The sequence below is a fragment of the Bombina bombina genome, chromosome 3 (assembly GCF_027579735.1).
Source record: "Bombina bombina isolate aBomBom1 chromosome 3, aBomBom1.pri, whole genome shotgun sequence".
Lineage (NCBI taxonomy): Eukaryota > Metazoa > Chordata > Amphibia > Anura > Bombinatoridae > Bombina > Bombina bombina.
The window spans coordinates 1,245,864,796-1,245,890,263 of NC_069501.1; the positions used below are offsets into that span (position 1 = coordinate 1,245,864,796).

At 37.5% G+C, this 25,468-nt stretch overlaps 1 protein-coding gene across 6 annotated transcripts in view; it reads left to right on the top strand.

Annotated features, from left to right (window-relative positions):
* Nucleotides 1-25,468, top strand: part of SLCO2B1 (solute carrier organic anion transporter family member 2B1) — a 490,516-nt gene that overhangs the window by 389,308 nt on the left and 75,740 nt on the right. For all 6 annotated transcript variants that reach the window (XM_053708763.1, XM_053708761.1, XM_053708765.1 and 3 more), the window contains one exon: nucleotides 22,058-22,160. In XM_053708763.1, the coding sequence (XP_053564738.1) occupies nucleotides 22,058-22,160 (103 nt within the window). The remainder of the gene's footprint in view (nucleotides 1-22,057; nucleotides 22,161-25,468) is intronic.

Genomic DNA, 25,468 nt, shown 5'->3' on the forward strand with positions numbered 1-25,468 from the left:
ACTAGTGGGTTTTTTTCAGACTGAGAAATTGTTTTAGAGACTATAGAGTTAATCTGAGATGGTCATGGGAGACAATTAGGGGCTGCTAATACCTTTATTAAGGTGCAGGTGTGTGATTTATGATCAGGCTTTGGAGGAAGCTCCGCTTTTTCACTGTTTTTTTTTTAAAACTGTATCTATACAGATAACCTCACCCAACTGGTAATCTTCTGAGAGGCTTCTCATAAAGAGGACATTTAAAAATGAATGGAAGTTTTTTTTTTTTTTTTTTTTTTTTAAAGTGATGTTCTAGTCTTAAGTAAAAGTCACAAAGATTTATTGGAAAACTCACCTATCTAGGAAAACTTATCAGCTCTCCTGACAATACAAATATTAAACTGCCTTCTTTACTATTTCACTTGCAATCCTAGTGCCACTGCCAAGTTGCTTTACACTTTCTGACTCGTCATCACCACTCAACCTGCAGATTGTAAGCTCTTCAGAACACAGTCCCACTCCTCGAGTATTGATTTGGTTTGTTTAGACTGTTTATTTTTATTTATTTTTCATTTTTATTACTTTTAGTTTTTGGTGTATCTTTATAAATAAATTATGTATATATATATATCAGTTTAGAACTTCTAGTTAGTTTCAATTTAAAATTGTACAGCTTTTAAAGAGACATTGTACTCTAGATTTTTTTTTACATAAATGTTGTCTAGATGCTTCATTTATACAGCACATCTGGGTGTGTTTTTGTGCTTATTTTTTAATTACATTGGGCTGATTTTCAGACTCCTAACCAAGCCCCAAAGTATCAGATGTAGACCTTGGTCTACAGATTGTAGCTGCTATTGTGTCCCAGCCTTACCTCATCAATGGTGCTAACTTGGAGCTTCTAAGTAAGTTTTTAAAAGGTTTTATACTGGATTTTCAGATCAGTATCTGTGTATATTCTTTTTATAGTAGTGTGTATTAGATGCAGTTATATAAAAGCTAGTGTACACTGTCCCTTTAAGAAAAAGATTCTTTGGCATGTTTAAATGCTGGAATTTCATATCTATAAAAAAAGCTTTAGAAAACAATACCACTTTCAATGATCACATTTAGTTATGTAAACATAATTTCACAACAGTTTAGGCACATGGTTGAGAGGAAGTTATATGGGGTGCATCAGACTTCCTTATTTTCTAAATAAATATGTTTTGTTCAGGACTTGAAAATTATAGCTCATCTGTTATTTTTATTGGAATTTATGAAACTAAGAAGAACTTGAATGAACTGATTATGAAAATACTAGAGCTCCCAACTGCCTGCATATGGTGCAACTGATGCCCAACTCCACCTAGCCACACTCACACCAAGCCCGCCCAACTCACATACAAACCAACCCTGCCCATAGCTCACATACAAACCAACCCTATCCATAGCTCACATACAAACTAACCCTATCCATAGCTTACATACAAACAGACCCTAAACATAGTTCACATACAAACAGACTCTACCCATAGCTCACATACAAACAGACCCTACCCATAGCTCAAATACAAACCAACCTACCCATAGCTCACATAAAAACCAACCCTACCCATAGCTCACATACAAACCAACCCTACCCAGAGCTCACATTCAAACAGACCCTACCCATAGCTCACATACAAACAGACCCTACCCATAGCTAACATACAAAATAACCCTACCCATAGCTCACATACAAACTAACCATACCCATAGCTCACATACAAACTAACCCTACCCATAGCTCGCTAACAAACCGAACCTACCCATAGCTCACATACAAACCGACCCTACCCATAGCTCACATACAAACCAAACCTACCCATAGCTCACATACAAACCAACCCTACCCATAGCTCACATACAAACCAACACTAGCTCACATACAAACCAACCCTACCCAAAGCTCACATACAAACAGACCCTACCCATAGCTCACATACAAACCCTCCCTACCCATAGCTCACATACAAACCAACCCTATCCATAGCTCACATACAAACAGACCGTACCCATAGTTGACATACAAAAAGACCCTACCCATAGCTCAAATACAAACCGGCCTACAAATAGCTCACATACAAACCAACCCTACCCATAGCTCACATGCAAACCAACCCTATCCATAGCTCACATACAAACCAACCCTACCCAGAGCTCAGATTCAAACAGACCCTACCCATAGCTCACATACAAACAGACCCTACCCATAGCTCACATGCAAACTAAACCTACCCATAGCTCACATACAAACTAACCCTACCCATAGCTTGCATACAAACCAACCCTACCCAGAGCTCACATTCAAACAGACCCTACCCATAGCTCACATACAAACAGACCCTATTTTATTGGAATTTATGAAACTAAGAAGAACTTGAATGAACTGATTATGAAAATACTAGAGCTCCCAACTGCCTGCATATGGTGCAACTGATGCCCAACTCCACCTAGCCACACTCACACCAAGCCCGCCCAACTCACATACAAACCAACCCTGCCCATAGCTCACATACAAACCAACCCTATCCATAGCTCACATACAAACTAACCCTATCCATAGCTTACATACAAACAGACCCTAAACATAGTTCACATACAAACAGACTCTACCCATAGCTCACATACAAACAGACCCTACCCATAGCTCAAATACAAACCAACCTACCCATAGCTCACATAAAAACCAACCCTACCCATAGCTCACATACAAACCAACCCTACCCAGAGCTCACATTCAAACAGACCCTACCCATAGCTCACATACAAACAGACCCTACCCATAGCTAACATACAAAATAACCCTACCCATAGCTCACATACAAACTAACCATACCCATAGCTCACATACAAACTAACCCTACCCATAGCTCGCTAACAAACCGAACCTACCCATAGCTCACATACAAACCGACCCTACCCATAGCTCACATACAAACCAAACCTACCCATAGCTCACATACAAACCAACCCTACCCATAGCTCACATACAAACCAACACTAGCTCACATACAAACCAACCCTACCCAAAGCTCACATACAAACAGACCCTACCCATAGCTCACATACAAACCCTCCCTACCCATAGCTCACATACAAACCAACCCTATCCATAGCTCACATACAAACAGACCGTACCCATAGTTGACATACAAAAAGACCCTACCCATAGCTCAAATACAAACCGGCCTACAAATAGCTCACATACAAACCAACCCTACCCATAGCTCACATGCAAACCAACCCTATCCATAGCTCACATACAAACCAACCCTACCCAGAGCTCAGATTCAAACAGACCCTACCCATAGCTCACATACAAACAGACCCTACCCATAGCTCACATGCAAACTAAACCTACCCATAGCTCACATACAAACTAACCCTACCCATAGCTTGCATACAAACCAAACCTACCCATAGCTCACATACAAACCGAGCCTACCCATAGCTCACATACAAACCAAACCTACCGATAGCTCATATACAAACCAACCCTACCCATAGCTCACATACTACAACCCTACCCATAGTTCACATACAAACCAACCCTAGCACTAGCTCACATACAAACTGACCCTACCCACAGCTCACATACAAACAGACCCTACACATAGCTCACATACAAACCCTCCCTTCACATAGCTCACATACATACTGACACTACCCATAGCTCATATACAAACCAGCTCTACCCATAGCTCACATAAATACCGACCCTATGCATAGCTCACATACAAACCAACCCTACCCATAGCTCAAATACAAACTGACCCTACCCATAGCTCAAATACAAACTGACCCTACCCATAGCTCACATACAAACCGACCCTACCCATAGCTCACATTGAAACAGAACCTACCCATAGATCACATACAAACCAAGACCTCCTAATAATCTATGCAGACCCTCAATAATGTATGCAGATCTCCAATAATGTATGTAAACCTCCTAATGACTTCCTAATATTGCATGCAAACCTCCCAACAATGTATGAAGACCTCCTAATAATGTATGCACATCTCCTAATAATGTATGCACATCTCCTAATAATGTATGCAAACCTCGCAACAAAGTAAGCAGACCTCCTAATAATGTATGCAGATCTCCTAATACTGTATGCAGACCTCCTAATAATATAAGCAGACTTCCTAATAATGTAAGCATACCTCCTAATACTGTATGCAGACCTCTTAATACTATATGCAGACCTCCTAATAATGTAAGCAGACCTCCTAATAATATCAGCAGACCTCCTAATACTGTATGCAGACCTCCTAATAATGTATGCACACCTCCTAAAAAATGTATGCAAACCTCCCAACAATGTAAGCAGACCTCCTAATAATGTATGCAGACCTCCTAATACTGTATGCAAACTTCCTAATAATATAAGCAGACCTCCTAATAATGTATGCAGACCTCCTAATTCTGTATGCAGACCTCCTAATAATATAAGCAGACCTCCTAATAATGTATGCAGACCTCCTAATTCTGTATGCAGACCTCCTAATAATATAAGCAGACCTCCTAATAATGTAAGCAAACCTCCCAACAACGTATGCAGACCACCAATAATGTATGCAAACCTCCTAATAATATATGCATACCTCCTAATATTGTATGCAGACCTCCTAATAGTGTATGCAGACCTCCTAATAATGTATGCAGACCTCCTAATAATATATGTAGACTTCCTAATAATGTATGCAGACCTCCTAATAATATATGCAGATCTCCTAATAATGTATGCAGACCCCCAATAATGTATGCAGGCCTCCAATAATGTATGTAAACCTCCTAGTAATATAAGCAGACCTCCTAATAATGTATGCAAACCTCCCAACAATGTATGCAGACCTCCTAATAATATATGCAGACCTCCTAATAGTGTATGCAGACCTCCTAATAATGTATGCAGACCTCCTAATAATATATGTAGACTTCCTAATAATGTATGCAGACCTCCTAATAATATATGCAGACCTCCTAATAATGTATGCAGACCCCCAATAATGTATGCAGACCTCCAATAATGTATGTAAACCTCCTAGTAATATAAGCAGACTTCCTAAGAATGTATGCAAACCTCCCAACAATGTATGCAGACCTCCTAATAATGTATGCAGAACCCAAATAATGTATGCAGACCTCCCAACAATGTATGCAGACCTCCTAATAATGTATGCAAACCTCCTAACAATGTATGCAAACCTCCCAATAATGTATCCCAACTATCACATTCTGAGAGTTATATTTCCTAACTCTGAGCTCTGTACCACTGTTCCTCTGAAACAAACATATCTCTCAATTTACAGGACTTCCTTTAGCCCTGCCCACTTACTACTGAACCTCCTAGACACACCATGATCTTCTCACTATATAACCAAAGCACGCCCACCATGCCCGACTCTACACATAGCTCACATACAAACCAACCCTACCCATAGCTCACATACAAACCAACCCTACCCATAGCTCACATACAAACCAACCCTAGCACTAGCTCACATACAAACCAACCCTACCCAAAGCTCACATACAAACAGACCCTAACCATAGCTCACATACAAACCCTCCCTTCCCATAGCTCACATACATACTGACCCTACACATAGCTCACATACAAACCAACCCTACCCATAGTTCACATACATACCGACCCTACCCATACCTCACATACAAACCAACCCTATCCATAGCTCACATACAAACAGACCCTACCCATAGCTCAAATACAAACCGACCCTACCCATAGCTCACATACAAACCAACCCTACCCATAGCTCACATACAAACAGACCCTACCCATAGATCACATACAAACCAAGACCTCCTAATAATCTATGCAGACCCCCAATAATGTATGCAGACCTCCAATAATGTATGTAAACCTCCTAATGACCTCCTAATATTGTATGCAAACCTCCCAACAATGTATGAAGACCTCCTAATAATGTATGCACATCTCCTAATAATGTATGCACATCTCCTAATAATGTATGCAAACCTCCCAACAATGTAAGCAGACCTCCTAATAATATATGCAGACCTCCTAATACTGTATGCAGACCTCCTAATAATATAAGCAGACTTCCTAATAATGTAAGCATACCTCCTAATAATGTATGCAGAACTCTTAATACTATATGCAGACCTCCTAATAATGTAAGTAGACCTCCTAATAATATCAGCAGACCTCCTAATACTGTATGCAGACCTCCTAATAATGTACGCAAACCTCCTAAAAAATGTATGCAAACCTTCCAACAATTTATGCAGACCTCCTAATAATTTATGTAGGCCTCCTAATACTGTATGCAGACCTCCTAATAATGTAAGCAAACCTCCTAATAATATAAGCAGACCTCCTAATAATGTATGCAGACCTCCTAATTCTGTATGCAGACCTCCTAATAATATAAGCAGACCTCCTAATAATGTAAGCAGACCTCCTACAAATGTAAGCAAACCTCCCAACGTATTCAGACCACCAATAATGTATGCAAACCTCCTAATAATATATGCAGACCTCCTGATAGTGTATGCAGACCTCCTAATAGAGTATGCAGACCTCCTAATAATGTATGCAGACCTCCTAATAATATATGCAGATCTCCTAATAATGTATGCAGACCCCCAATAATGTATGCAGACCTCCAATAATGTATGTAAACCTCCTAGTAATATAAGCAGTCCTCCTAATAATGAATGAAAACCTCCCAACAATGTATGCAGACCTCCTAATAATATATGCAGCCCTCCTAATACTGTATGCAGACCTCCTGATAATGTACGCACACCTCCTAAAAAATGTATGCAAACCTACCAACAATGTAAGCAGACCTCCTAATAATATAAGTAGACCTCCAAATAATATAAGCAGACCTCCTAATAATGTATGCAGACCTCCTAATTCTGTATGCAGACCTCCTAATAATATAAGCAGACCTCCTAATAATGTAAGCAGACCTCCTAATAATGTAAGCAAACCTACCAAAAACGTATGCAGACCACCAATAATGTATGCAAACCTCCTAATAATATATGCAGACCTCCTAAAAGTGTATGCAGACCTCCTAATAGTGTATGCAGACCTCCTAATAATGATTCAGACCTCCTAATAATATATGTACACTTCCTAATAATGTATGCAGACCTCCTAATAATATATGCAGACCTTCTAATAATGTATGCAGACCCCCAATAATGTATACAGACCTCCAATAATGTATGTAAACCTCCAAGTAATATAAGCAGACCTCCTAATAATGTATGCAACCCTCCAACAATGTATGCAGACCTCCTAATAATGTATGCAGACCTCCTAATAGTGTATGCAGACCTCCAATAATGTATGTAAACCTCCTAGTAATATAAGTAGACCTCCTAATAATGTATGCAAACCTCCCAACAATGTATGCAGACCTCCTAATAATGTATGCAGACCTCCTAATAGTGTATGCAGACCTCTTAATAGTGTATGCAGACCTCCTAATAATGTATGCAGACCTCCTAATAATATTTGTAGACTTTCTAATAATGTATGCAGACCTCCTAATAATATATGAAGACCTCTTAATAATGTATGCAGACCACCAATAATGTATGCAGCCCTCCAATAATGTATGTAAACCTCCTAATAATATAAGCAGACCTCCTAATAATGCATGCAAACCTCCCAACAATGTATGCAGACCTCCTAATAATGTATGCTGACCTCCTAATAATGTATGCACACCTCCTAATAATGTATGCAAACCTCCCAACAATTTAAGCAGACCTCCTAATAATGTATGCAGACCTCCTAATATTGTGTGCAGACCTCCTAATAATATAAGCAGACCTCCTAATAATGTAAGCAGACCTCCTAATACTGTATGCAGACCTCCTAATAATGTATGAAGACCTAAAATAATGTATGTAAACCTCCTAATAATATAAGCAGACCTCCTAATAATGTATGCAAACCTCCCAACAATGTATGCAGACCTCCTAATAATGTATGCACACCTCCTAATAATGTATGCAAATCTCCCAACAATTTAAGCAGACCTCCTAATAATGTATGCAGACCTTCTAATATTGTGTGCAGACCTCCTAATAATATAAGCAGACCTCCTAATAATGTAAGCAGACCTCCTAATACTGTATGCAGACCTCCTAATAATGTATGCATACTTCATAATCATGTATGCAAACCTCCCAACAATGTAAGCAGACCTCCTAATAATGTATGCAGACCTTCTAATATTGTGTGCAGACCTCCTAATAATATAAGCAGACCTCCTAATAATGTAAGCAGACCTCCTTATACTGTATGCTGACCTCCTAATAATGTATGCACACCTCATAATAATGTATGCAAACCTCATAATAATGTATGCAAACCTCCCAACAATGTAAGCAGACCTCCTAATAATGTATGCAGACCTTCTAATATTGTGTGCAGACCTCCTAATAATATAATCAGACCTCCTAATAATGTAAGCAGACCTCCTAATACTGTATGCAGACCTTCTAATAATATTTGCAGACCTTCTAATAATGTATGCAGACCTCCTAATAAGAGATGCAGACCTCCTAATAATGTATGCAAACCTACCAACAATGTAAGCAGACCTCCTAATAATGTATGCAGACCTTCTAATAATGTATGCAGATCTCCTAATAATATATACAAACCTCCTAATAATGTATGCAGACCTCCTAATAATAGATGCAGACCTCCTAATAATGTATGCAGACCCACAATAATGTATGCACCACCTCCAATAATGTATGTAAACCTCCTAATAATATAATCAGACCTCCTAATAATGTATGCAAACCTCCCAACAATGTATGCAGACCTCCTAATAATGTATGCAGACCTCCTAATAATGTATGCAAACCTCCCAACAATGTAAGCAGACCCCCTAATAATGTATGCATACCTTCTAATATTGTGTGCAGACCTCCTAATAATATAAGCATACCTCCTAATACTGTATGCAGACCTCCTAATAATGTATGCACACCTCCTAATAATGTATGCAAACCTCCCAACAATGTAAGCAGACCTCCTAATAATGTATGCAGACCTTCTAATATTGTGTGCAGACCTCCTAATAATATAAGCAGACCTCCTAATACTGTATGCAGACCTCCTAATAATATATGCAGACCTCCTAATAATAAATGCAGACCTCCTAATAATGTATGCAAACCTACCAACAATGTTAGCAGACCTCCTAATAATGTATGCAGACCTTCTAATAATGTATGAAGACCTCCTAATAATATATGCAAACCTCCTAATAATGTATGCAGACCTCCTAATAATAGATGCAGACCTCCTAATAATGTATGCAGAACCCCAATAATGTATGCAGACCTCTAATACTGTATGCAATTCTCCTTATAATATATGCAGACCTCCTAATAATGTATGCAAAGCTCTCAACAATGTATGCATACCTTCAATAATGTATGCAGATCTCCAATAATGTATGCAGACCTCCTAATAATGTATGCAGACCTCCTAATAATGTATGCAGAACCCCAGTAATGTATGCAGACCTCTAATACTGTATGCAATCCGCCTTATAATATATGCAGACCTCCTAATAATGTATGCAAAGCTCTCAACAATGTATGTAGACCTAAAATAATGTATGTAAACCTCCTAATAATATAAGCAGACCTCCTAATAATGTATGCAAACCTCCCAACAATGTATGCAGACCTCCTAATAATGTATGCACACCTCCTAATAATGTATGCAAATCTCCCAACAATTTAAGCAGACCTCCTAATAATGTATGCAGACCTTCTAATATTGTGTGCAGACCTCCTAATAATGTATGCAAACCTACCAAAAATGTAAGCAGACCTCCTAATAATGTATGCAGACCTTCTAATAATGTATGCAGATCTCCTAATAATATATACAAACCTCCTAATAATGTATGCAGACCTCCTAATAATAGATGCAGACCTCCTAATAATGTATGCATTCCTTCAATAATGTATGCAGATCTCCAATAATGTATGCAGACCTCCTAATAATGTATGCAGACCTAAAATAATGTATGTAAACCTCCTAATAATATAAGCAGACCTCCTAATAATGTATGCAAACCTCCCAACAATGTATGCAGACCTCCTAATAATGTATGCACACCTCCTAATAATGTATGCAAATCTCCCAACAATTTAAGCAGACCTCCTAATAATGTATGCAGACCTTCTAATATTGTGTGCAGACCTCCTAATAATGTAAGCAGACCTCCTAATACTGTATGCAGACCTCCTAATAATGTATGCATACTTCATAATAATGTATGCACACCTCATAATAATGTATGCAAATCTCCCAACAATGTAAGCAGACCTCCTAATAATGTATGCAGACTTTCTAATATTGTGTGCAGACCTCCTAATAATATAAGCAGACCTCCTAATAGTGTATGCACACCTCCTAATAATGTATGCAAACCTCCCAACAATGTAAGCAGACCTCCTAATAATGTATGCAGACCTTCTAATATTGTGTGCAGACCTCCTAATAATATAAGCAGACCTCCTAATAATGTAAGCAGACCTCCTTATACCGTATGCTGACCTCCTAATAATGTATGCACACCTCATAATAATGTATGCAAACCTCCCAACAATGTAAGCAGACCTCCTAATAATGTATGCAGACCTTCTAATATTGTGTGCAGACCTCCTAATAATATAAGCAGACCTCCTAATAATGTAAGTAGACCTCCTAATACTGTATGCAGACCTTCTAATAATATTTGCAGACCTTCTAATAATGTATGCAGACCTCCTAATAATAGATGCAGACCTCCTTATCATGTATGCAAACCTCCCAACAATGTAAGCAGACCTCCTAATAATGTATGCAGACCTTCTAATATTGTGTGCAGACCTCCTAATAATATAAGCAGACCTCCTAATAATGTAAGCAGACCTCCTTATACTGTATGCTGACCTCCTAATAATGTATGCACACCTCATAATAATGTATGCAATTCTCATAATAATGTATGCAAACCTCCCAACAATGTAAGCAGACCTCCTAATAATGTATGCAGACCTTCTAATATTGTGTGCAGACCTCCTAATAATATAAGCAGACCTCCTAATAATGTAAGCAGACCTCCTAATAATGTATGCAGACCTTCTAATAATATTTGCAGACCTTCTAATAATGTATGCAGACCTCCTAATAATAGATGCAGACCTCCTAATAATGTATGCAAACCTACCAACAATGTAAGCAGACCTCCTAATAATGTATGCAGACCTTCTAATAATGTATGCAGATCTCCTAATAATATATACAAACCTCCTAATAATGTATGCAGACCTCCTAATAATAGATGCAGACCTCCTAATAATGTATGCAGACCCACAATAATGTATGCACCACCTCCAATAATGTATGTAAACCTCCTAATAATATAATCAGACCTCCTAATAATGTATGCAAACCTCCCAACAATGTATGCAGACCTCCTAATAATGTATGCAGACCTCCTAATAATGTATGCAAACCTCCCAACAATGTAAGCAGACCCCCTAATAATGTATGCATACCTTCTAATATTGTGTGCAGACCTCCTAATAATATAAGCATACCTCCTAATACTGTATGCAGACCTCCTAATACTGTATGCAGACCTCCTAATAATGTATGCACACCTCCTAATAATGTATGCAAACCTCCCAACAATGTAAGCAGACCTCCTAATAATGTATGCAGACCTTCTAATATTGTGTGCAGACCTCCTAATAATATAAGCAGACCTCCTAATACTGTATGCAGACCTCCTAATACTGTATGCAGACCTCCTAATAATATATGCAGACCTCCTAATAATAAATGCAGACCTCCTAATAATGTATGCAAACCTGCCAACAATGTTAGCAGACCTCCTAATAATGTATGCAGACCTTCTAATAATGTATGCAGACCTCCTAATAATATATGCAAACCTCCTAATAATGTATGCAGACCTTCTAATATTGTGTGCAGACCTCCTAATAATATAAGCAGACCTCCTAATAATGTAAGCAGACCTCCTAATACTGTATGCAGACCTCCTAATAATGTATGCATACTTCATAATAATGTATGCACACCTCATAATAATGTATGCACACCTCCCAACAATGTAAGCAGACCTCATAATAATGTATGCAGACTTTCTAATATTGTGTGCAGACCTCCTAATAATATAAGCAGACCTCCTAATAGTGTATGCACACCTCCTAATAATGTATGCAAACCTCCCAACAATGTAAGCAGACCTCCTAATAATGTATGCAGACCTTCTAATATTGTGTGCAGACCTCCTAATAATATAAGCAGACCTCCTAATAATGTAAGCAGACCTCCTTATACCGTATGCTGACCTCCTAATAATGTGTGCACACCTCATAATAATGTATGCAAACCTCCCAACAATGTAAGCAGACCTCCTAATAATGTATGCAGACCTTCTAATATTGTGTGCAGACCTCCTAATAATATAAGCAGACCTCCTAATAATGTAAGCAGACCTCCTAATACTGTATGCAGACCTTCTAATAATATTTGCAGACCTTCTAATAATGTATGCAGACCTCCTAATAATAGATGCAGACCTCCTTATCATGTATGCAAACCTCCCAACAATGTAAGCAGACCTCCTAATAATGTATGCAGACCTTCTAATATTGTGTGCAGACCTCCTAATAATATAAGCAGACCTCCTAATAATGTAAGCAGACCTCCTTATACTGTATGCTGACCTCCTAATAATGTATGCACACCTCATAATAATGTATGCAATTCTCATAATAATGTATGCAAACCTCCCAACAATGTAAGCAGACCTCCTAATAATGTATGCAGACCTTCTAATATTGTGTGCAGACCTCCTAATAATATAAGCAGACCTCCTAATAATGTAAGCAGACCTCCTAATAATGTATGCAGACCTTCTAATAATATTTGCAGACCTTCTAATAATGTATGCAGACCTCCTAATAATAGATGCAGACCTCCTAATAATGTATGCAAACCTACCAACAATGTAAGCAGACCTCCTAATAATGTATGCAGACCTTCTAATATTGTGTGCAGACCTCCTAATAATATAAGCAGACCTCCTAATAATGTAAGCAGACCTCCTAATAATGTATGCAGACCTTCTAATAATATTTGCAGACCTTCTAATAATGTATGCAGACCTCCTAATAATAGATGCAGACCTCCTAATAATGTATGCAGATCTCCTAATAATATATACAAACCTACCAACAATGTAAGCAGACCTCCTAATAATGTATGCAGACCTTCTAATAATGTATGCAGATCTCCTAATAATATATACAAACCTCCTAATAATGTATGCAGACCTCCTAATAATAGATGCAGACCTCCTAATAATGTATGCAGACCCACAATAATGTATGCACCACCTCCAATAATGTATGTAAACCTCCTAATAATATAATCAGACCTCCTAATAATGTATGCAAACCTCCCAACAATGTATGCAGACCTCCTAATAATGTATGCAGACCTCCTAATAATGTATGCAAACCTCCCAACAATGTAAGCAGACCCCCTAATAATGTATGCATACCTTCTAATATTGTGTGCAGACCTCCTAATAATATAAGCATACCTCCTAATACTGTATGCAGACCTCCTAATACTGTATGCTGACCTCCTAATAATGTATGCACACCTCATAATAATGTATGCAAACCTCCCAACAATGTAAGCAGACCTCCTAATAATGTATGCAGACCTTCTAATATTGTGTGCAGACCTCCTAATAATATAAGCAGACCTCCTAATAATGTAAGCAGACCTCCTAATACTGTATGCAGACCTTCTAATAATATTTGCAGACCTTCTAATAATGTATGCAGACCTCCTAAAAATAGATGCAGACCTCCTTATCATGTATGCAAACCTCCCAACAATGTAAGCAGACCTCCTAATAATGTATGCAGACCTTCTAATATTGTGTGCAGACCTCCTAATAATATAAGCAGACCTCCTAATAATGTAAGCAGACCTCCTTATACTGTATGCTGACCTCCTAATAATGTATGCACACCTCATAATAATGTATGCAATTCTCATAATAATGTATGCAAACCTCCCAACAATGTAAGCAGACCTCCTAATAATGTATGCAGACCTTCTAATATTGTGTGCAGACCTCCTAATAATATAAGCAGACCTCCTAATAATGTAAGCAGACCTCCTAATAATGTATGCAGACCTTCTAATAATATTTGCAGACCTTCTAATAATGTATGCAGACCTCCTAATAATAGATGCAGACCTCCTAATAATGTATGCAAACCTACCAACAATGTAAGCAGACCTCCTAATAATGTATGCAGACCTTCTAATAATGTATGCAGATCTCCTAATAATATATACAAACCTCCTAATAATGTATGCAGACCTCCTAATAATAGATGCAGACCTACTAATAATGTATGCATACCCACAATAATGTATGCACCACCTCCAATAATGTATGTAAACCTCCTAATAATATAATCAGACCTCCTAATAATGTATGCAAACCTCCCAACAATGTATGCAGACCTCCTAATAATGTATGCAGACCTCCTAATAATGTATGCAAACCTCCCAACAATGTAAGCAGACCCCCTAATAATGTATGCATACCTTCTAATATTGTGTGCAGACCTCCTAATAATATAAGCATACCTCCTAATACTGTATGCAGACCTCCTAATACTGTATGCAGACCTCCTAATAATGTATGCACACCTCCTAATAATGTATGCAAACCTCCCAACAATGTAAGCAGACCTCCTAATAATGTATGCAGACCTTCTAATATTGTGTGCAGACCTCCTAATAATATAAGCAGACCTCCTAATACTGTATGCAGACCTCCTAATACTGTATGCAGACCTCCTAATAATATATGCAGACCTCCTAATAATAAATGCAGACCTCCTAATAATGTATGCAAACCTGCCAACAATGTTAGCAGACCTCCTAATAATGTATGCAGACCTTCTAATAATGTATGCAGACCTCCTAATAATATATGCAAACCTCCTAATAATGTATGCAGACCTCCTAATAATAGATGCAGACCTCTTAATAATGTATGCAGAACCCCAATAATGTATGCAGACCTCTAATACTGTATGCAATTCTCCTTATAATATATGCAGACCTCCTAATAATGTATGCAAAGCTCTCAACAATGTATGCATACCTTCAATAATGTATGCAGATCTCCAATAATGTATGCAGACCTCCTAATAATGTATGCAGACCTCCTAATAATGTATGCAGAACCCCAGTAATGTATGCAGACCTCTAATACTGTATGCAATCCGCCTTATAATATATGCAGACCTCCTAATAATGTATGCAAAGCTCTCAACAATGTATGTAGACCTTCAATAATGTATGCAGACCTCCAATAATGTATGCAGATCTCCCAACAATTTATGCAGACCTCCTAATAATATATGCAGATATCCCAACTACCCCATTCTGAGAGTGATAATTCCTAAATCTGAGCTCTGTCCCACTGTTCCTCTGAAACAGACATATCTCTCAATTTGCAGGACTTCCTTTAGCCCTGCCCATTTACTACTGAACCTCCTAGACACACCATGATCTGCCCACTATACAACCAAAGAACACACCTACTGATGTGGCCCTGCCCACAAAATGTCAATGGGTCCCCTCAACCTCTTAAATCCCTGATACCCATCCATAAATGTTGAGGGCTATGATTCATGTATGACTATGTACATCATAATAATACTCTTCACTGCTTAGGAATGTGGCAATCAGGCCATAGAACAAGCTATTGAGCTGCTGTTCATTTCTGGCAGATTGCTTCTCTTTCTGTTTTGCATATGTAAATATGACCCTATGGATAGTCTCCCTAAGGGTGATGGGGGAAACCAGATGTGGACTCTTTGCCCAATTTGCTTAGGATATGGCTGCACCTCACTGACAATGCCCAGAGAAGGGTGAAATGACCGTCTGGGGTTGCCGTTTTCCTTGTTCAGAAGAGAATTTCCTGGTATTTCGGGGCTGGACTGACCTTGTTGGCAGGATCAGACTGATATACTACAGAAAAGTTTTCTTCTGTGAACAAGCTATTGATGCTGCTGTTTGTTCCTGGCAGACTGCTTCTCTTTCAGTTTTTTTATATGTGAATATCATTGACTAGCTGGTAGAAAATTGAAGAAAAATACTGTACATAACTGTGGCAGCCTGATATTTTCTAGCTATTACTGGGCTTCATGTCTTGGACCTAAACAATTGTACTATTAAGGCTAGCTAAGGCCGTGACTGAAATTACAACAGGGAATTTGTTCATTCTTAACACTTATCATTAACGGAATTGCACAATTGTACATTTACTTGTAGAGAATACATAAAGCCTTATATTGTGAGTATCCAAAGTCAGTCCTTAAGGCTGCAAGTACCATAACCAGTCCAGACACCATGGGAGACATCAAGTTTATGTATTTTTTTCAGAAAGGCAGTTTCCTTAAAAACAGTAAACACAGTAGATTTGCATATTCAACAAATGCATGATAAAAAGACAATGCAATATCACTTATGGGCCGAATTATCATTGTGCGAGCGGACATGATCCGATATTGCGGATCATGTCCGCTGCACACCGATAAATGCCAACAGCATACACTCTCGGCATTTATCATTGCACCAGCTGTTCTTGTGAACTGCTTGTGCAATTCCACCCCTTGCAGATTGGCTGCTTGCAGGGGGTGTCAATCAACCCAATCGTATTTGATCGGGTTGATTTCTGGGATGTCTATCCGCCGCCTCAGAGCAGACAGACAGGATTTGGATCAGAGGTCTTTAGATCGCTGCCTCTTAACTTGTGTTTCCGGCGAGCCTGAAGGCTCGCCAGAAACACGGGGCATCAAGCTCCGTATGGAGCTTGATAAATATGCCCCTTAGTCTGAACTTCAAATGAGTAGTAGATTTTTTTTTCAGACAATGTTAAAAGTTATGTCTATTTCCACTCCCCCTGTACCATGTGACAGCCATCAGCCAATCACAAATGCATATGCATACCATGTGACAGCCATCAGCCAATCACAAATGTATATATACATTTATCCTGTGAATTCTTGCATATGCTCAGTAGGAGCTGGTGACTCAAAAAGTTTAGATATAAAACGTCTGTGCATATTTTATTAATGGAAGTAAATTGGAAAGTTGTTTAAAATTGCTGCTCTCTCTGAAAAATGAAAGTTTAATTTTGACTTGAGTGTTCCTTTAAAGGATATTAAGAAAATGAAACACATTTTTAATAGAAGTTAATTGGAAAGTTGTTTAACCCTTTAATGACAGCCGATGTACCCTATACATTATATTCCTCCCAACATTTGTGGCTGGGTATCAGGGACTCAGGTTAATGGAGTCCGGTTGGTGCATTGTGGGAGGAGCCATGTTGTTGGGTTGGGATCATGGGGGATTAGTGGGTGGGATTGTGGGTGTGTCTAATTGCTCAGTGGGTGTATCTGGGTATTCTGTGCAGGGCTAATGGGAATTCTGCAAATAGGCTGTCTCAGAATTTAGAATCAGGGACTATCTGTCTCAAATAAGGACAGTTGGGAGGGCTGACATTGGCTGTACTTTTTTACTCTAAGGGGTTAAATAGTGCAGATCTCACTAAGGGAATGAGGTGTGAAGTCTGCCAGACCTGCACTATTTATTGCAGTTCTGCACAAAAGTCTTAGACACTTTATACATACATGGGGTTATATGGTTGTATGGCAATGTCTTCTTTACTTACTAATATGGGCTAGATTACAAGTGGAACGCTAATTTATCTTGCGCCCCGTAAACGGTTGCATTCACATTGCACCTAACTTGTAATACAAGTGCACATTTGGGTGCGTTGGTATTACTCATTGGAGCGCAAATATCGCGCTTGATGCTCATGTAAGCTATATTTTGAGCTCCTCTCGTAATCTGGCCTTATATGGGGTACAGTTAAGACATTTTAAGATATAAAGGGGGACTCATCTACCAGTGTTTCTAAATATTAACATAAAAGAATTTACAATAACAGCACAAGCCATGTGCCTTTTTTCAAGCAGAAACAATTGATAACTGATTTCCATGTCACACATCGCCACCTAGTGCTGTTATAATGAATTATTGCTTCATTTTCACTAAGATGTTATTTAATTAAAAATAATACCCTGAAGGAACAGCAGTAAAATAAATGATTGCCGTGTGTTTTATTCTGTGTTGTTCACGTTCTTTGTACCAAGAAAGTAGATTTGCTGCCTGAATATGTTGATTCCATACTATTATTCATTACAGCTACATTTCCCGATTGTCAAATATGTCATTAACCATTATTTTCCAAGGTAATCTTGTGTGCTATTTAAAGGGACATTGGCCTCTATTTAACAAAGTTTGGCGGACCTGATCCGACAGTGCGGATCAGGTCCGCCAGACCTCGCTGAATACGGAGAGCAATACGCTCTTCGTATTCAGCATTGCACCAGCAGCTCGCAAGAGCTGCTGGTGCAACGCCGCCCCCTGCAGACTCGCGGCCAATTGGCCGCCAGCAGGGAGCTGTCAATCACCCCGATCGTACTCGATCGGGTTGAATTGTTGCGATTCCTGTCCGTCTGCTCAGAGCAGGCTGACAGGGTTATGGAGCAGCGGTCTTTGTGACCGCTGCTTCATAACTGCTGTTTCTGGTGAGTCTGAAGACTCGCAGAAACACGGGCCGTCAAGCTCCTTTCGGCCCCATAGACACAAATAAAAATAAACTTCTATGATTCAGATCAAAACTAAAAAAAATAAATAAGAAATTCAAATGTATGTGCACACCCCTGAGTCTACCTTAATATGCTCTCATGAAAAGGAGCTACGCTTTAACAAAGGAGACACAGAGAAAGAGGTCACTTTGACAAACAATTTCTTTACCATTGTGCTCTCTATCTGAACTTTGACTTCCCTGTACCTTTAAAGCGACAGTAAGCACACAGTAAACACTTCTGGATGGTTTTACAGTATCCATAATCCAAACTACACCAACCATTTGTCTTATTAGGAGGAGACAATCTGCTTTTTAGTGTGCAGACAACAAAGCTAGGTAATGTCATAAAGTTAGTGTAAAATGAATTGTTTTGCAGTTGCTATCAATAAAAGCCAATTAAGGACAGATAAGTAGCAGGGTTAGCCTTGAAAAGTCAGCAGGGTGCATTTACAGCTCTGAGAAATATAAGCTAAATGACATTTTATTTTAAAATATCAAGGTGTTTACAGTCCCTTTTAATGCACAGGCTGTAAACTTTAAAAACTGACACTAAAGTCATTCAAACCAGTTAAAAATATATTGTGACATTTTATTTTAACATCTGTCACAAACAGGTTATTACAATTGCAAAAAAAGATTGCAGGAAAGTAATGCTAGTTGCCTTGCTTCCCTTTATCCTCAGCAGATGCAGGAAATACAGATACACAGCTACTCCTCAATGTTATCAAAGGGGATCAGATACTCAGAGAGCCCTGTTTATTATTCTGCAAGGGGACAAGTTCCTATGTAGGGAACCTGTCTGCATCCACATCCAGAATTTTGCAATCACTTTTGCAGCCCCGCCCTCTTGTCATTCAGACAAATTAGTCTGCGTGTTCTATGCCCCCACTAATACTTCAGTTACAGCTGTAATAGAATACAGTTTACATATCCAAAACTTATAGACAAAAGTGAAAAATACTATTTGTATGAGATTAGCAACAAGACCGGTAGTTGTCACATGGTTTAACTTTAGTAAAGTGTTACACATTTTTTAAGTTATTCTCATAATGGACTGCAGGATTAGTACGTTTTCCAGACATTTATTTACTTTCTATCACACATAAACTGTCAGACGTATAAAGAAGCGAGATCTCTAGCAGCAGATGGTGCGTTCACTTACGGTTTGTAACATTAACATTTCAGACCTCAGTGAAACATCAGCGCCGCGCAGTGTTTGACATGTTGGGATGCTGTTTTTGGCTTAGAAGCAAACTATTTCATTAGAATATTAGATCACTGCATTGCAGACAAAATGTTCAGCTCAAATAAGTTAAAGGGATGTTCTGATACAAAAATTACATAGCTACTGTCCCTGGCACACAGAGGGTAAAGACTGGTCATCTGTGTTTGGATTTGGACAAAAATAAACACAAATTTTGCTTTATTCTTTGGTTTTGTTTGAAAATGTAAAAAAAAAACAACAAAAAAATGACAATCGTCCCTTTAGTTAAATTATTCATGCAGTTAAAAACATAACTTTAAGGGCAAGAAAGGAAATATTTTCTCTAATGGGAAAGCCTTGAAATTTTAAGTTTTGCAATATTCAATTAGAGCACTTAGCAAACACTTCACAATGCAGACCGCAATTTGTGGTTCCCTTATTAACCGTTTCACTTCTGGGTCACTAACAAAACTGGCCTTAGAAGAAACACTTGGTCCTGACCCATTAAAAAAAATATTTTAAAATAATCATATTTGTGTGCTGCTGACTTATAGCACTAGCGCTAGCTACTGCTTTAATTGTAAGTTACTGTCCAGCAGTTCCATGTCCTTGTCCATTAGATGTTCCCTGTAGAAAATAGTAGAGGAACAAATTTTTGTTAACAAACAAATTTAGAATGACCCTATGGCTGGATATAGAACAAAAGAACTGTTTTTTTGCTACAAACACTTTTTTTTGTCTGTGCGCACACATTTATCATATCTATCTAACACATAGGTGAAGTTCTGCTTAAAAGCATGAAGCCATCAGTGAGCCAATCAGAAGCAGACACCTCACCAATGACCAATAGTTTTCTACTCAGGAGCTGCAATTTTTGAGGTTCCTGAGTGTGACTTTGGCCTTTGTTTAACTGTTGTGTGGGGAAAGGTTTAAAAAACATAGAAGGTGACGACAAACCTGTGGAAAAATGTATCTTCTCTTCTGCAAACAATCACCATTAAAGTCTATGAGGATATTGGTAGATTCATTATTTGATACATTTTTCAAAAGGATTGTGATCGACCCCACAGCTATCTGTATTAAGTAAGTAATACAAGTAGTTTCATGATCTAATGAATTACAGAAGGCCATTTTTGCATCAAATTATCCAATACAATTTGAAAATTACTGATCATGTGTTTGCAACAGTAGATTGCGCTAGTGAAAGGCATCTTGTATGTGCGTAAAGACTTAAGGGTTAACTCCCCTTCTAGAGTTTGGTGGGATTTTACCTTATCTCTATACACCTCCTTGGGTAATGTGCCACAGCAATGGGGGATTTAATCACTTATGATGTTAATGCCAACTGTTTGTTAATTTTAAATGAGGATTTTTAGAGGTTTGGCAGAAATATAAAATCCTCACCTCAATGATCAAAATTTGAATAGCTAACTACATGGGTTATATAAATTATTATATGGCAGTTGAAAATGGGAGACATGACAAAAAATAAATAAACTCCATTTGAACATAGGTCTCATATATTTTACCTGTAAATAAAATACACTTAATGAATAAATGTCTGTATGAGGTCATATGAGCTATTCCTTACAATCAGCTTGAACAGAATTGTGCATAAATATGATATGCTCATTTTAAATTATTGCACCTGAAGTCATTCGTATACGGGCAAAACTGTAAAACCTTGCATGGAAATTGTGGATACATCCTTTTACATCCTTTTACTTGTCCAAAATCTGTTTATTTGTTTGACTTGTAAGATTGTGTTGCATTTATATTAGCTTTTTTTATCGGTAAAACGCATCCTACAAAATCACAGATATGAAGGAGTTAAAGGGAATGGCCAAAAAGATTATCAATGTCCAAGTATTTTAGCAAAATATATTAAAAAGATGTAGCTCTTGTTAAAAACAACAGCTTTACAGTGATACACGTTAAATATGTACTATTTGTATGTGATACCAATATCTAAATCTTTAGTTTATAATAAAGATTATTTTTGTTTTTGTATTTTGTCTTTATTCTCAGGATGCTGATGAAAAACAAGTAGAGTCCAAACCAAGTCTCCTTAATGAGTTTAAAGATAATTTGGCTCCCAAAGAAACCTTATCCTTGTCGAAATTCATAAAAGGTAAACAAAAGACTTGGTCTCCCCTTATGAAATTTGTAAAGTGCAAGTTTATTATTTTTTTTTTTTAGTCTCTGAGGTTTGTTTAAAGTACAAATTGTAGTTATATGAATGCATGTTTCAAAAGTAAATGTAAATGTTTTTGTTCACACAAGTATTAATAATTGTTACCCAGATGATTATATTTCCTGCACAAATTGTTTTATGTGTCACATAAGCACAAACGACTCTTTATGTGCAGAGCAGCCAATTAGGAATAAATGGTAGATTATAAATTTGTTATGTGAACACAACCTGTATTCAGACACAGGCAATATTCATTTGTGTAGCTGCCTTGTTTTATAACTGGTTATGCATAGCTTTGTTTGGTGTAAGTTTGTAGAAACCCCAACTCAATAAAACAGCAAAATATGCTAAAAAAAACATTTTTATTATTAGTGTAAGAAAATAAGATTTATTATTATTATCATTGTTTTTATTATATTATTATTATTATTATTATTATTATTATTATTATTATTATTATTAATGCTGTTTATTTAGAAATATTTGAACATTACACTCATTATTTAATCTCCCTGTAAAATCTTTAATCAAAAGAATAGTAAGGAGAAAACTGAAATTTGCACAGGTTTATTTCAATTTTGAATATAAGTATTTTTTGCAATATACTTTTATTATCAAAAATACTTTTAGTAAACGTATTACTGTTTATCGGAAGCATATTCACATATCCCGTGAGAGCTGTGCACCAGTATGCAAACACCACCTCTTAGAGAGTTGGCAGTGGCTTGTATGACACAAATAAAATCTTCACAGACATAATAAACATCACCGCCAGCTCTCTGAGAAGGTAGAGTGTTTAAATGCTGGGGCACATGATCACTCTCAGCATATGTGCATATGTCACTGAAAAAAAATAGTAATAACTTTTACTGTAAGCTTTTCTGCTAATAGATGTAAGCTGCAAAAATGCTTCTATTTAAAACTGAAATGCTCCCATGCACATTTCAATTTAGACCTTTCTACCATTTTAATTAACATTAAATGGCTTTTAATATACATGATTTATTTTGCCTTCTTTTACTGTAAAATGCTTCTAAAAACTGTGCTTGTTTCAATCCCTCCAGAGAAAGTGCAATACCTCCATGCCCAAGTATGGTTAAATGTACCCGAGCCTACAATATTCTACACAGATATTGACTAGATCAAAGTGCAAGCTCATTTATATCTGTTTCTAATTGGCCACAACAGGAGACCAGGAACATCTGTTCCACCAGGCTTTTCAAGAGGTGTATTCATGATCTGGTCTTGATTTGCAAAACCTTGTAAATTGTGTTAACAAAATGATAGTGATAAGTGCTGCTCTACATTTAATGTCCCTTTAAAGGGACAGTCTACACCAGAATTTTTATTGTTTTAAAAGATAGATAATCCCTTTATTACCCATTTCCCAGTTTTGCATAACCAACACAGTTATAATAATATACTTTTAACCTCTGTGATTATCTTGTATCTAAGCCTCTGCAAACTGCCCCTTTTTTCAGTTCTTTTGACAGACTTGGAGTCTAGCCAATCAGTGCCTGCTCACAGATAACTTCTCGTGCACAAGCACAGTGTTATCTATATGAAATACGTGAACTAACACCCTCTAGTGGTGAAAAACTGTTAAAATACAATCTGAAAGAGGTGGGCTTCAAGGTCTAAGAAATTAGCATATGAACCTCCTAGGTTAAGCTTTCAACTAAGAATACCAAAAGAACAAAGCAAAACTGTTGATAAAAGTAAATTGGAAAATTGTTTAAAATTACATGCTCTATCTGAATCATGAAAGTTTATTTTGGCCTAGACTGTCCCTTTAAGTAAATTAAAGGTCAAGTCTTCTAATAGATTTGAATGACTTAGAAAATGAAGAGAAAACTAAGAGTTGTGTTGTGCACCAATATCTAATAAACTGGATCAAGGGCTGAGGTCTCAAAAAGTGATACAATAACTGTTAAAGCTAATTGTTAACAGCTAACACTATTTTCTTGTGGTAATTAAATGTACTATTTTAAATAATGAGAGGTAGAAAGACTTAATATGTCTTTACTGGATTCTATAACTTAAATGTGATTTCCATATCATAGAAGACTTATTTGTGAATGTGTTTAACCTATTACGTATGTATTGTAAGATCGCCAAGGGTTAAAGCTATCTTAAAGGGATAGGATAATGATACAGCTCATGTCATTTTCAGAATCTTTTAAATTCATTTTTATTATTGAATTTGCTTAGTTCTCTTGATATCCTTTGTGAAATTCATACTTAGGTAGGCTCAGGAACAGCAATGCACTACTAGGATTTAGATACTGATTGGTTGGTATGCACATATGCCTCTGGTCAGTGGCTCACTAAATGTGTTCAGCTAGCTCCCAGTAGTGTATTGCTGCTCTGGAGCAGACTTTATTTATGTCTTTAATCCCTTTGCATGGGTTAAACACACAGTTATATTCACATAATAATGTTCTTAGAGATTAGAGCATTATCTTTTTGTACTTTCATCAGAAGCGTAAATACCATTGGTGCAGCAGGTGCAGTTGTACCAGGGCCCCCATAGCAGCCAGTGTATACATGTACATAGGTGTGTGCAATCCTAATGCAGGGGAGCCTTTTATTAGTGCAGGCACGTTGTATCTATCTATCACCAGCATAATTGGATACTTGTATAGCGCACAACCTCGAACTTAAAGGGACACTGAACCCAAAAAATTTATTTCGTGATTCAGGTAGAGAAGCAATTTTAAGCAACTTTCTAATTTACTCCTATTATCAATGTTTCTTCGTTCTCTTGCTATCTTTATTTAAAGAGAAGCCATCTAAGCTTTTTTCTTGGTTCAGGACTCTGGATAGCAGTTTTTGATTGGTGGATGAATTTATCCACCAATCAGCAAGGACAACCTAGGTTGTTCACTAAAAATGGGCCGGCATCTAAACTTACATTCTTGCATTTCAAATAAAGATGCCAAGAGAATAAAGAACATTTGATAATATAAATAAATTAGAAAGTTGCTTAAAATTTCATGCTCTATCTGAATCACAAAAGAAAAAATTTGGGTTCAGTGTCCCTTTAATTGACTTGCGGCACTGATAACCGGTATTATTATTACCCAACTTAATGGTACTCATTTTATCGACCTTGGAAGGATGAAAGGCTGAGGGGATGTTGCCGGGATCAAACCTGCAACCCTTGGGTTGCCACAGATCTCTGTAACAGTGCATTAGCAATCTCATAATTATCATGATCTATCTATCTATCTATCTATCTATCT